General features: G+C 43.1%; 1 protein-coding gene across 1 annotated transcript in view; it reads left to right on the top strand.

Moving 5' to 3' along the window:
* The window catches only part of Frrs1l (ferric chelate reductase 1 like), a 29,642-nt gene that overhangs the window by 2,914 nt on the left and 11,386 nt on the right, over nucleotides 1-15,342 (top strand). Inside the window, 2 exon segments of the mRNA XM_021161565.2 lie at nucleotides 11,439-11,523; nucleotides 14,830-14,968. Coding sequence (XP_021017224.2) covers nucleotides 11,439-11,523; nucleotides 14,830-14,968 — 224 coding nt within the window.

Genomic DNA, 15,342 nt, shown 5'->3' with positions numbered 1-15,342 from the left:
CCCCTTACTCAGCTACTCAGCGCGCCATGGTCCTCTACCCCTGCGTGGTGTATGACCATGGGCCCGAGAACGCTCTCGAATAAAAATCCTCTTGCAAGTTGCAGCAAGATCGTTTCTTGTGGGTGATTTTGGGGTGTCGCCTCTCCTGAGTCAGAACGTGAGGGAGTCCTCACGTTGTGGGTCTTTCAAATGAACTGTATAAGCAGGTTTTATGAAGGCCAACATCAGGTGACAGTAGCTCCCAAGGAACACTTTACAATCACTCTGCAAAGTAGGTTTCCAGCCCAGAACATAGATGCTGCAAACAACAGGAGCATATAAAACATTGGATTATGGGTAACTACTCTAGGTATTCTTTGAGGAGGAAAAGCAACAGGAAATGGAGTGTTGCCTTCGTTTTAAACCTTAAAGTGAAGCCTCCTGTGCCAGTCTCCTGCTGTCAGCTGCTCAGGATAGAGGAGCCTGAGTCTGAGGATGGTAGTAGCTGCCGTCCCTTTGACTGATAACAAAAACTCCCATTTATGATTGCTTATGATTAAGACATAATGATCTGGCCATTTGCAAGACATTCAAATCAATGAACAGCTCACCCTGGGTTCAAGACCAGATTTTTTTTCTGTTGTGGCAAGAGCAGGGAAAGAGGCAGAGAGAAGGATGGAAGCATGCGTAGGACATTTTTCATCAGCCTGTGTCCTTCCCATGTTAGTCAGTCACTGTATGTAAATGTGTAGCTTATCTCCCTATGAATCTGGAAGTCTTTAATGCCACCAATACATGTCTGATTCTTCCTCTGGGTCCTCTGTAAACATAGTCTTCCATGAACATTTATTGGAGCTATGTTCGAAGTTCTATTTATTCCTACGTGCAAGTGCATGTGTGTGTGTGTGTGCCCCTCAGGCACATGTGTTATTATTCATGTATGTGGAGGCCATAAAACAATCTTGGATGATGTTCCTCAGGCACTACCCACCTTATTTTTTTTTTTCTTCTCTTTCTCTCATTGGCCTGGAGCTCATCCATCCCAGAGAGCCCAGAGAATCTGCCTGTCTGTCTCCTCCTGCACTGGAATTACAAACACGTATCACCAACAAGCCCAGATTTTCCATATGAGCTCAAGTGTTCATGCTTGTGTGTCAAGCACTTCACTGAGGGAGTTATCTCCCCAGCCTTCACTGTCTTTTCCTAAGTCCCTACTGTGTGCCAGATGGTTTCCTACATTAATTTTCATCTGCACACTGATCCTGTGAGTTAGATACTACTGTTTCCTTCCACCTTTTAAGAGTTAAGGGAAATTACTCACTTTTTTTTCTTTTCAAATGTTGGCTGAACTCACACAGCTAGAAAGTAGCAGTTGATCGTTGGATCAGTGGACTGACTCTGTTCAGTAGGTAGTGCTGGGTGTCCGGCCTGCCTAGGTATAAGATCCATGTTGGCAAGAGCTAGGAACTGGACTTGAGCAGGTCGGAGTGAGGGCTTTCATGAAGACACCTTAGATGCCGGGTTTCAGAGTGATGCTCTAGGCAGTTGAAAGCTGCAGGTCCTGAGGGGGCAGAGCACTACTGTGTGAGCACCCATGTAGGACTTTACGGCCTGCCACTTCTCTTGCTCAACATACTCTCTGCATTATATGACCCTGGTAAGTAGAAGGGACAGTTCAGGTGGCCGCAGAAAGAGGCTGATGTTGTAGTTCTCGGAGGTGAAGCTGAATGGCATAACCAGCCAATCTGTGGTTTAAACTTCACGGAATCGAGGGCTAAATGAATACCTGAAGGCTCTGATCCAACCAGTTAATTAGAAGCAATAAATAGCAAAGCAAAAGCCATTAACCACTCAGTAGAGTATGGCAAAATGGGCTCAAGGGATTGCAGAAAAAGGACACACAGTCCACAAATTAGATGAGAATGGAAGCCAAAGAGCCTCAAAGAGCGGAGAGTGGACGGAGGTGTGCCACGGACCGGGCCTAATCGGCCCCCCTCAACCGGTGGGAATCAGGGATTCAGACAGATGGGCATAGAGTCGGCGGGAATTGACAGACAGACACAGACACAAGAGAGAGTGCTGGATCTGAATGTAATTTGTCAAATCAAGCATCAGATTTTTTATACAGAAGAAAATAGGGAAGTTGGGTGACACACCGGCAAGGTACAAAGAGGTTACTGGATTCTTACACAAAACAGAGGAATGCAAACATGGAAGAACTGGCAGGAACCAACTAGGATAAAATTCAATGTTAGCAACTGGGATCAAAAACAGCTCCACCTAAGGTCCACTTAATCTTAGAAGCCAGGGGCAAGGGCTTCGTGCCATTGCCATAGTTCCTAATGTAGTCTATTGTATAGTCCACCTTCCCCCTAGGCCATTATAAATACGTGTGTATGGGTGTAACTCAGCTATCTATAGTTCTAAGTATCTACTCTGGTTCCTCTTTAGGTCACAAACTTCCGTCTTCCTAGATAATGGTAAATTTCTGTGTAGGTCAGTGATTTAGCTATCTATGCCCAAGGTCGGATCAAGGACTGCCTAGAATCTAACTTAGCTATATGTCAAAATATCAATCCTTAGGAGCACTTGTAATAAAGCAATATTAAGGGAAAGCACACAGATCCGTTTACCAACTAAAGCAAGGACATTGGAGAATTCATTATACAGGATACCACGATTCCAGGAGACTAAGTTTCCGTGAACTTTTCACCTTGTGAAAGCGCCCAGGTTTTCGGGGGGACTGTCGCACTTGTCACTACTGGAGTGGATGTAGCAGAGGTGGAGCTCAGTGATAGTGAGCTGCTTAGCATGTGCATGGTGTGGGAGGAGCTCAGAGGGCTGCTTAGCATGTGCATGGTGTGGGTAGAGCTCAGAGGGCTGCTTAGCATGTGCAAGGCTGAGGGTTCAGCCTCCAACACTGCAAACATAAACAATAAGTAAATAAATAAAATTAAATGAGAAAACCAACTTCTTATAGGAATATCTGGTAGACAGAGATGATAAAATAAAAATTAGAAGAAAAGAAGTGGCTATAATTAGTTTCTAAAACAAAATTACTAGAAAGACTGAATCTATGTGAGAAAAGAGAAGAAATTTTACAATAAAAAAGCCCTCTAATGTAATATTATTCCTTTAAGCTTTGTATATGTATGTATACCAGTGTATATACAGATGTGTATTTAAGTATGTATATATATGCACACACGTGCTGTGACCAGAGGCCAACCTTGGTTGTTGTTCCTCAGGAGTCACCCAACTTGTACTTTTATTTTGCTTTGATGGACCTGGGGTGATTTATACACGTAGAGGCCAGAAGAAGAGGGTAGACAGTATGCTTCATCATTCTCTGCCGTGTTCCATGGAGGAAAGGTCTCTAGCTAATAGCCTGGTAGCCAGCAAACTCATATGATCCTCCTGTACCCCCACCCCCACCCCATTGCTGGGTTGCAAGCATGTGCAGCAGTACTTGGCTTTTTACGTGGGTGCTAGGGATTTGGACTCAGATCCTCATGGTTGCACATCGATTGCTTTTCCTTGCTGAACCATCTTCCCAGCTCCACTTTGTTCTTTAAGACAGGTTTTCTCTTCTGGGGATGTGGGACTCACCAAGTAGACTAGTTGGCTGTCCAGCTAGCTACAGGGAACTACCTGAGCGAATCTTCCCAATGCCTGGATTACAAGCAAGGGCGACCACACCAGCTTGACAACACGGATGCTAGGGAGCAAACTTAGATGATGCTCATGCTTGTGTGGCAAGCACTTCCCCAGATCTTCATTTAGGTTTTCAATTTGGAGAAAAATGGTATCAAGATGGGACCTGGAGGAGAGGAAATAAACCAAGCAAACAAACTGATATAAATGAGGAAATGAAGGTAACTAATTCAAAGAGGCCAGGGGGCCATATCTGGGTAGTTCAACCGATATATCTCATCGTTGAGGAAGACAGGTCAGTATACCCAGGGAGTCAAGATGCAGGAAAGGTGAAGAAGTACTTGAACATTTTACAAGAAGAGGATTTGAAGGTTTTTATTTTTTAAAATAGTGAGTGGAGAAGTTGGACCTGTTGTGCATTGTTAATGAGGATGTAAAATATTACAGCTCTTTGGAAAATGGCTTGGCAGCTCCTCAAAGAGTAAAATGTACAGTTACCATATAATGTAGCCGTTGCATTCTAAGAGAATTGGAAATGTATCCACATAAAGCCGTCTACACAGCTGCGTGATTCAGAATAGTCCCAAAGTAGGAACAACCAAAATGCCTACCAACTGACGAACAGATAAACAAATACGGCCTACCAGTCCAGTGGGGATGCTGTTCTGTTATAGAGAGGAATGAAGTTTCAATGCCTGCTGCAGGGTAGATGAACCTTGGAAACATTATGCTAAGTGAAAGAAACCAGAAACCCGGCCGCACGCTTCCATCGACAGGCAATGGGCAGAATGAGCAAATCCGTAGGAGCAGAAGGATGCCAGGGGCTACACAGACAGGACTAGAGAGAGGCTGCTGGCTGGCACTTGGCCTCTACCTGGCACCATGGAAATTTTGTCGAACTAGATAGTAGTAGTTGTGCAACCTTGTTGGAGGTGTAAAAAGCACTGAATTGTACACTTTATGTGGCAAGTCTAATGGTAGGTCAGAATTCAATAACAATGGAAGCCGAGAAAACCAGTTAATAAGAAGCTGGTTTGTCTAGTACTTGGGAGGCTGAGGCCAGAGGATTGCAAATTTGAAGGCAGACTGGGATTCATAGCAAGACCTTGTCCAAAGTGGCAGCGGGGTGGGGGGAGGGAGGAATCTGACTGAAGAATTAGAAAACCTGAATCAAAGGAACTGAGAAGGATGGGCTGGCTGGGTGGGGTGGGCGGTGGTGGTGGTGGGACCTGGAAGGTCAAGTCCTTACCCAGCCCAGAGACGGTGAGGACATGGAGGAAGCTGGCTCACCACACTGGGTCTAATGAGAGAGCCTACCTCACCACAGAACGTGACACCTGATGTCAGCCTCTGGCATTCATATGAGCAGTTGTGCCCATACATGTATGCCTGCAGATATGTAAAAATGTATTCACATGCACAACACACACCACAGAAGAAAGAAAAAAAGGAGGAAAGAAAAAAAAATCGAGTCAACTAAAAACAAATCTTCCAAATAAGAAAGTTCAAGGCTCAATCCTACCAAATATTCAAGTGAGAGATAGTGCTCACTCTAAATATTTATAAACTTTAAAAATGTGTAGAGCTGTAGAGATGACTCAGCATCTCTGAGTACTGACTGCTTTCCCAGAGGACCTGGGCTCAGTTCCCAGCTCACAGTTGTTAACTCCAGACCTGGGTGACCCAATACCTTCTTCTGGCCTCTATAAGCCATGGTATACAGACATGCATTTGGACACAACATCCTTACATTTAAAAAAGGTGTGTGTGTGTGTGTGCATGCATGTGCAAGATGTGGTGGAGGGGCTGTACAAATGTGAGTGTCATGGTGTGCGTGTGGAGGTTGGGGATCATCTATAGAGTTGTTCTCTCCTTCCACCTTTACTTGGGCTGTGAGGATCAAACTCAAGTTATGCAAAAGACACCTTTACTCACGGAGCCATTTTGCCAGTGTCCTGAACATATTTCAGGGGACAGAGGAAGAGGAAATAATCCCGACTCATTTGATGTGACAACATAACTTTGTTAGTGTGGCAGCCAGACTTGATGAGAGAAATATATTATGGTTGAATTTTGATCATGCATATAAATATATACTGAATATACAAATATATTGGAAGAAGTAAAAAAAAAAAGGTGGTTTGGGGCAAAAATGAGTTTTAAGGGAATTGAGATAGTAGCAAAATCTGACACAGTATAATTAAAGTTGGACTGTGAAGGACAAATAATGTTATGCAGTGATGAAAGAAATAATAAATCAGGAACCCAATAAGTAAGTTTCCAGGGCTGAGGCTGTGGCTCAGTGGTAGCGTGCTTACTCAGCATGAATGAGGTGCTGGTTTCATTACTCAGTACTGCAAAAATAACTATTGATATATATGTGTTTTATATATATACATATATATATATATATATATATATATATATATATATATATATATACATGCATATATCTATAACAAACACATGCATGGTGTTTCCAAATACACGAAGCAATAATCTGTAATTATGTTAATTCTATAATATAGATGTATTAGTATAATAGGTATTAGGGAATACATTAAATATGTAGATAAATAAATATCCAAACAAAATGTGTTAAATTCAGCACACTATCCTTAGCATTAGAAAAAAAATCAAATTGTAAAAATAAAAGATACCTATTGTTTGACTTCTATAAATAATGTTACTTAAATGAGTATATAAACAAATATAGAACCATACTTTTTTTGAATACACAGGAAGATCCTCTAAAATTTGTCATGAACTAGTTATAGGAAGTCAGGATTACAGAGACTCTACATAGCATGCATAGATGTCTTCTGAGTATAGTGAGCTGAAATGTGAAGTTAGTGAAAGCCTGAGGAGGGGTGATCGGGAATGTTGCTCAGGGGCAGAGTGCCACCTGCCATTCTCCGCCCTCTGTTTGATTTCCTAGCCCTAAAAAACAAAAACAAAGAAAATAAAAGGATCACAAAGGACAATATCAATGAAAAATATTGACCAAAGAGGTAAAGAAGAAATCATAAGGGAAATTATGATAGCCTTCTGTTGAGCTATCAAAACATCGTATGTCAAAATATTGGTATGTCAAAATATTAGCATTAGGGATGATACAGCAGCTAACAGCACTGGCCACCAAGCTTGACAACCTGAGTTTGATCCCCAAAACTCACTTTCAGGAGTTGTCCTCTGACCTCCACAGGTACACGGGGCATGCATGCGTTCATGTACCTATTTAAAGCGTGCCATGATGTGGTTCTAAAGTATGCTCGCAGGCTTTATGCGGCTATTGCCAGAGTCATATTTTAGAACACTCTGATCACCCTGAAAAGAAACCATATTTCCCTAGAGCCAACACCATGCAGGCAGGCATTTTTTGTTTCCCCTTGTCTTAGCTCTTGGCAACCATGAAGCCTTCTGTCTCAATATTTGTCTATCTCAGACATCTCATGCACAGGGAATGGTACATTATGCGGCCACTGTTGGTTTTGTTACTTAGTTGGACTTTTTTAGGAAAGCTTTTAGAAGATTAACATAGCCTAGGAACCCAGGCTCTTCCTCACCAGTAATAGCGAGTCAGAGAATGTGAAAGAAATCACTCAAAGATCTGGCTCAAAGTAGCAACAGAGATCTACAGGGTCTGGTTTTATCTATCTAGAGAAAAGAAAATGAACTATTAAGGGATATAAAGGATGAGAATAAACAGACTGAATCATGTTCTTGAAAAGAATAATCTGATTTTATAGATATATCAATCCTCCATCCACTCACAGTTCATCTCAAACTTAAGACAATTAATTCTTCACAGTCTTCCAGTCCAGTTCTGTACGGGAACTTCACACATGGTTTCTATACGTTGCACGGAAGAATCAGGTCCTGAGAATTGGTGAGATAGTTTGGCCTTTCTAGATAATTAAGGCACAGTTGAAAGCTGAGTAATTAAAATAACATGGTCCTACCTTTCAAAAAATAACAAACCAGAAAATCTAGAAATAGACCCAGGTTCATGAAGGAACCAATGAACTGGAATGGAGTTATTATCATAAATTACCAGAGGAAGCATGAGTTGTCTCATAAATTATGTTGAGAAAAAATTGATTCAATGTAAAGAGAGCTGGGAGTGGTGGCTCGTACCTCTGATCTCAGCATTCTGCAGGAAGAAGCAGGGGATCTCTGTGAGTTCCAGGCCAGCTGGGTCTGCATGGGGAGTTTCAGGTCAGCCAGGGACACATAGTGAGACTCTTGTCTTACAAAACAAAGCAAAAAGAAACCCAAACAAATCGATATAAGTAGAAAAATACAATTGATTTCTCACTTCACATAAGATAATGAGTAAATTCCCAGTGGGTCAAAGCTCTCAGTGTGCTATCAATATAGCATTACAACAGTAAGAAGTAAAAAAATGAGAGAAATGGCTCGTGCTGATGGGGGGGGGGGTAGAAAATAATCCCTCAAGACCCTGAAAGTCACAAACCAAAAGCAGAGAAATTCTTAGCTTAACCTCATCCAAGTTAAATATTTGGGTCTTAAAAAAAAAAAGAAGAAGAATCGTAGGGAAAAAACAAAACAAACAAAAAACAAAAATCAAGATTGTTGGGAGGGTGGTAAGTAAATTCGGAACATCTGGGACCAACAATCATGAAATATATAAAATAGATACAAACTTCCATGACAATGTTTGAACAAAGTTTACAGAAATCGACCCCACAGACGAGGGAACCCAAGGGTTTAATACAGATATGAAGGGACATTTGTGTCTGTCAGTGCTCAGGGAAATCCAAATTAAAATAATAATGAGATCATGTGGAGCTTGGATGTGGAGAAACTGGGGCAGTCAATCAAAATCATACAGGAGCCAGGGGACTGGAAGCCAGAGTTGTTCCGAATAGTAATCTGCTCGGGCTTGCTTGCCGTAGTTAGAGGGGTAGCCTGGCCATGTTTCTCCTGGGTTACGAAATGAAAATCTCCTAGATAGACCCCCAGGAAATGTGGGTAAAGGCATTTATGTTTTTTGCAACTGGAGGAAATGAGCAGATAGAGATGTGTCATTTACTTTTCTGTGATCCACCGGAAGCAGCTTACGGGCGGGAAGATTCATTAGCTTCATGGTTTCGACCTATTGTAGTGGAATAGACATGGTCTGGCAGTTCAACTCAAGGCATCAGAAGCGAGTGGCAGAGGCTGTTCACATCACAGTGGACCCACACGTGGAGGAGGGATGGTCCTTCCAACGCCTGTTCCTGGTAACCTCCTTCTGCCAGCTGGGCTTCACTTCCTCAAAGGTTCCATAGCTTCCCAAAACATTATCACCAGCAGGGAGCAAGTGTTTCAAAACAAACAAACAAACAAACAAACAAACAAACCTATAGAGCCTGTGGGGGCATTCCAATTCAAGCCACGGCAGGAGGTGATTTACGTGTCCCAATCTTGGAGGACATTTAAGCAAATGCATTTATATGCATCTTATCTCTCTAAGGGGCTCTCGATGTGTAAAGACACACCTACTACTACAATTTCAAGACTCTAGCGCAGTTGTTCTCCACCTTCTTAGTGCTGCAACCTTTTAATATGGTTCCTCGTGTGGTGGTGACTCCCAACCATAAAATTATTTTCATTGCTACTTCAAAGCTGTAATTTTGCTGCTGTATAAATTGTGATGTAAATATCTGTGTGTTCTGATGGTCTTTGGTGACCCCTTACGAATGGGTTGTTCAACCTCCAAAGGGGTTGCAGCCTACAGGTAAAGAACTGTTGCTCTAGAGTGTCTTTTCCAGGAACCAGGACAAAGCCCAGGTTGTCTGGGATTTTGGGACAGCTTACATAGATAGCAATAAACAAACAAAAGACTAGGGTCTAGTGGTCTAAAACAGTGGTAAAATGTATTCTAAACCTGTTAATTCAATCCACAACATTGGGTGGAAACATTTTTTTTCCAATTTTCTATTAGGTATTTTCTTCATTTACATTTCAAATGCTGTCCCGAAAGTCCCCTATACCCTCCCCCAATTCTGGTCCCCTACCCACCCACTCCCAGTTCTTGGCCCTGGTGTTCCCCTGTATTGGGGCATATAAAGTTTGCAAGACCAAGGGGCCTCTCTGGGGTGGAAACATTTTTAAATGGATGTGAAAGCACAGCCCACAGAACACACGTTCTTATTTGGTTCTGTTTTCGAACACACAATATAATAGAAAATCACTGTTAGCAAAGACCTTTGCCAACCCAATGAACTACTTCAGAACATTTGCCTAAGCTATGTCCCAAAACTTGCTTTTATTTGGTGTCCAGAAACCCATTTTTCTTAAAAAAGACAATGTTACCCAACGGTTATTAGTTCTTGGTTAATTTTATAACATTTTAGTAGCCATAATAGTCCAGGGATGATAATGACAACTGATATTTATTGAACTGGAAATCTATCATCAGCCAATATTAGCCTAGATGCTGGGAATGACTAAGAATTCTGTGATTGAAAATGGAAGAGGGAATCTGGGGGTGGTGTTCAGAGAAAACGCTTTTTGTGAGGTTCTGAGTTTAGTCTCTCTCTCTCTCTCTCTCTCTCTCTCTCACACACACACACACACACACACACACGGGGTTGGGGGGGGCAGATCAAATGAAGAAGATGGAAAACTTGAGTCAGAAGTAAAATGGAAGAAACGGTCACCTCCAGTGTCTTAATGACAGATAAGGAAGTAGCCATTGCATTCCTGAATGAATACTGAATACTCTGGAGGAAAAAAAAAATACCTTACTTCAGTGGCAAATAAGAGTAAGGGCATAAATGAAGATGCTTAATATGATGTGTAGCATTGAAAAGCTGCTCAATAAATACAAAGAGAAAAATTAAAAACCTGTTAAGGCAGGATGTGGTCTATAGTAGTGAAAATGACGTAGGTTTTAGTACAAAATAGGGTAAATCTAGAATTAAAGTATTTGAGCCAGTTACTTAGGGGGTTGTTTGATCCAGTGATCAAAGTCTGGGGTAGAAGCAGCAGACAGACTCGTGCCAGGAAAGCATAGCCTGCAGACACTTGTGAGAAGTCTAAAGCTAACCTAAGTAAGACTTCACTGAAGAGAAGCAGTACAAATCAAAAGGGTGGGTTTTACACTGCCTGGGCCTATCGGAGGAAGCTTGCATCTCACCAGCCATCGTTCAATCAGTGACCAGTACCAAATCTCAGGCTGGGCAGAGAATGTAGCATGAGGCACACATGGCTGCTGCACACATGGAGTGAGCACCCCAGGTGAAAATGATTTTTCCCTTGGAACCTGGAGGCCTCCGTGGCCTTGCCCTCCAGCATTGCTTAAAGGCGTTACAGTGTAAGTCATCTCAGAGGAACAATGCTCACCACTGTGTGTTGGAAGGACTTAGAATATGGTAAGTGGTGGCCCAGAGAGATGAAGTTGTAATCGCCATTCTACTTAGAAGTGGAATCACCCAGCTACCAAGTTAACAGCTAGGCCTTTGTCATCATCTGTCTTTCTTCCTGAGTGTGTGCACTGTTGTAAAGTCCTAACTCCTAGCCGGACAGCGGTAAGCAGGTGGTTATGTAGGATTGGTCCCTGGTTGCTTGCTTGAAAATGAAATAGGAGCACACTCATTCACAGCATCCACCTAAGGTGAAGTTCAAAGTCGAGGATGCCCTCATGAAGGGGATAGTCAGATTTCATCAATGACCTTTGCTAAGTCCCCAAACATCCCTGGCAGTGATGATAGAAATAGGCAGCCGAATTCTTTAGAACTCTCATTGTGAGGATTGTTACTGGACTTCTCTGACCGTCGTTCGTCTTCGCTGTCCAGGTTACCCTTTCCCCACTGCTCCTCCTGTGGACCCATTCGCCAAAATCAAGGTGGAAGACTGTGGAAGAACTAAGGGATGCTTCAGGTAGGTAGAGGTGGGAGTCTGATCACTAAGGCTCTGAAATGTACTGAGTTTCTCCGGGTAGGATTCAAACCTGCAGGCATCTCTATGTGGGCACGTGGTCTGTCCCCTAACCCCTTTTAACTTCAGCAAGGTTATAGAAAGCTCAAATAAGAAAATCCAGTGCTCAAGGGTTTTGTTTGCTGAGTCAGGTCTCGCTGTCCTTGAATTCTGGATACTCTCACGATCCTATGTAATACTGGCATTACAAGTGGGAGCATTACAACCACCATGCTTGGTTAGTGTTCAGTTGCCGCATGTTCTTTTCTTAAAGATAGTATCCTAGTCAGTTTCTATGGTCATGATAAAGACATAGCCAAGAAGGATTATATCACAATCCATCTCTCAAAGTGGCAGGAATGTGGAGGTAGGAACTGAAGTAGAGGCCATGGAGGAGTCCTGCTCACTGGCTTGCTCTCATGGCTTGTTCAGCCTGCTTTCTTTACTACCTAGAATACCTGACCAGGGCTGATACCACACATAGTGAGCTGGGCCCTCCCACATTAGTTGTCAATCAGGAAAATGCCCTACTGACTTGCCTATGGGCAATCTGATAGAGGCATTTTCTCAGTTGAGATTTCTTCTCCCCATGACGCTAGCTTGTGTCAAACCGACAAAAATGTAACCAGACAGGCAGGTTCTCCTATAGCCCAGACTGGCCTTAAATTTGCAAACAAGGATAACCTTAAAGTTCTAATCCTCCTGCTTTCCCCTCCCATGTTCTGGGATGACAGGTGTACGCCTAGCTTATGCAATGCTGAGGCTTAGTGCATGCTGGGTAAGCATTCTACCAACCGACCTACATTCCCAGCCCCAACGATTCCTTTCCAAATAAATAGCCATGACTTGTGGATTATGCATGATGCTAAGCATCGATGATTGTAGCTTAGTGGTTTGAGCGAGTTCCTATGTGATTCTTGGTAGCAATCCATCAAGACATGACAGGCTCCAAGTGAGCATGCTGGCATGTGCCTGTAATCCCAGCACTCAGGTGCCTGAGGCTCAAAGGGTTGAGGCCAACCTGGGCTACTTAGTGAAAAAGACCCTGTATCAGAGAAGAGAAGACAGGTGGAGGGAGAGAGGGAGAGAGAGATGGAGACAGTTATGGAGAAAATAAAAATGAGTGAATGTGAACTGGCTCGGTAGGGAGCAGTAGTGTAGAAACTTCTCAGAGGATTTTATGGAGACTGCACTGAAGTGCTAATCTTGTTGATTGCTCGGGTCGCAAGGTTTAAGGAGCCAAGCATCGACTCCAGGGGTCTCCAGCTTTATTGACTTTCAAGGCTTTTTTGAAGACCTGTAAAAAAAGTTCCAATACTATTAGCACCGAGCAAAAATGGTGGGCAGTGTCTGATTCTGGCGGTGGTGACTGAGAAGGAGTTTTAATAGCCTGCTGGCTCAGTGCGGCTGGTCTGTCACACTGTTCTCTGCTCTTCTTCCCCTCCCTCATTCGTTCACATGTTTCACCCCAGCTCTAGGTGGCCTACACTGTATGTCTTTTTCCTGTTACTTGGGGTATCCCTGCTAACACATGAGTATGATCTTGTTTCCTTCCTCATTCACATTTCAGCACCCTGGGTCTTGTTCTTGCAGGCATCTGCCATCTATGCTTTTATCCTCCCACCCATTGATACAGTGCCCTCTCTTCCCTTCTCCTTCCCTTCTCCCCTTCCCTTCGCTCCCCTTCCCCTTCCTTTTCCTTCTCTTTCCTTCCCCTTCCCCTTCTCCCCTTCCCTTCCCTTCTTTTCTTCCCTTTCCCCTCCCCTCCCCTCCTCTCTCCTCCCTTTTCCTTCTTTTCCCTTCCCTCCCCTTCGCTTTCCTTCCTTCCCCTCCCATTCTCTCCTTTCCATTCCCCTTCCTTCTTTTCCCTCCCCTCCCCTTCCCTCTCCCTCTCTTTTCTTTCCTGTTCTCTCTTTTGTGCCTAGGGTCATGTACATTACAAACACAGGCTTTACCAATGGGATACGCCCCACTGCAACATTGTGTTCTGTTCTGACAATGGTAGAGTACAATGCTCCTTAACTAGGGGTTTCCAGTTATTGGTCCCCACTGGTCCAGAATCTATAAGTCGTTTGTAAGGATTTTTGTTACATTTATTTATTTATTTATTTATTTAGTGAACATGCCTACATGTGTATGCATATGCACATATGTACATATGCACATGTAAGTGTGTGCACTTATGTCATGGCACTCAGGTGGAGGTCAGAAGACAACTTCCTGGCGTCTTCTCTTTTTCTACCATGTAAGTTTCAGGGAGCAAACTTGGGGCACCGAGTTTGGTGACAGGTGTTCTTATCTGTGGAGCCGTCTCACTTGCTCCTCTGTAAGAAATTAGTGGTGCCCTTCAAAAAGATGTGTGTATACATAATCTTACCATCTAGAGAACGACCTTACACGCTATGTTTCAGCTTCTGGCTGTGACTTTGTTATCGGCAAGTAGATTTTATAAGTAAGTCGTGTACTTGTGTTCGTCAGATACTAGATGATGCTGTCAAATATGAATTGTACAAGTGTGGCTTTGGCAGCAGACCAAGAGATTAAATCGCAGGAGTTGGACCATCAGTCCTTGTTGGTAATAAGAATGTTCTCCACTCAAAGGCCCCTGCGGTACAGTCAGAGGTGCTGCATGCGCCACCCGCACCACTGCAGAGAAAACCTTTCAGGAAAATCCCACCATTTATCGTCACACAGATGCTGTGAATTTCAGGATATCTGTTTTTATGTCTAAATCTGTGGTATTTTAACTATGAAAAGTTATAAGGGAAAATAGTCACTCTACATTTTAATTAAGAAAAACTTGACAGCCGGGCATGGTGGCGCACGCCTTTAATCTCAGCACTCGGGAGGCAGAGGCAGATGGATTTCTGAGTTTGAGGCCAGCCTGGTCTACAAAGTGAGTTCCAGGACAGCCAGGGCTATACAGAGAAACCCTGTCTCCAAAAAACCAAAAAAAACAAAACAAAACAAAACAAAAAAATAACTTGACAAGTTTTTAACTTGAACAGATCCAGGTCAAAGCCTGTTGCAGGCTCTGACTTCACTATACAACCTAGTTGATCTCTCTTCCTTCTCTGGACTCCAGTTTGCTTATGAAGTGGTGCTGGCCCTATCATGGTCCCTGCAGAGGAACCTGTGTTTCCGAGATCCCAGGAAGCAACAATAGTTCATAGCATTGTTTAGCGCCCTTGGGTTGCACGCTGGATACTCTTTTTGTGTTTGAATCACATCACGTAGAACGAACAATGTCTCTTTTGGCAAATCCTCCAGATACGGGAAGCCAGGCTGTAATGCAGAAACCTGTGACTACTTCCTTAGCTACCGGATGATAGGCGCTGATGTGGAGTTTGAGCTGAGTGCAGACACAGATGGTTGGGTCGCGGTTGGATTCTCTTCAGACAAAAAGATGGTAAGGCGCAAATCTTGATAGAAGCTTCTTTCTCTCTTTGCTTCGTTGTTCTTCTTTAGATTTCAGAAGCTAATGAGTTAATTGAAGGAGTAGAAGCATTGTGTTAGTAACCGCTCTCTAATTGTAAGTTTAAAACATTCAGAGGCTCAGGGTGATGGTGTCACATACCTTTAATCTCAGCACTCAGGAGGCAGAGATGGGTGGAGCCCTGAAAAAAAAACAATAATAACAACAAAACAACAACAACAAAGTCAGAGATTGGAGAGATGGCTCAGCAGGTTGGACCAGGGTTTGGTTTCCAGCACTCACATTAAATGGCTCCCAACTGCCTGCAACTCCAGTTCTAGTGGTTCTGATACCCTCTGGCCTCTGTG

The sequence above is a fragment of the Mus caroli genome, chromosome 4, assembly GCF_900094665.2.
Source record: "Mus caroli chromosome 4, CAROLI_EIJ_v1.1, whole genome shotgun sequence".
Classification (NCBI taxonomy): Eukaryota; Metazoa; Chordata; class Mammalia; order Rodentia; family Muridae; genus Mus; species Mus caroli.
This window is presented reverse-complemented; position numbering and strand designations above follow the sequence as displayed.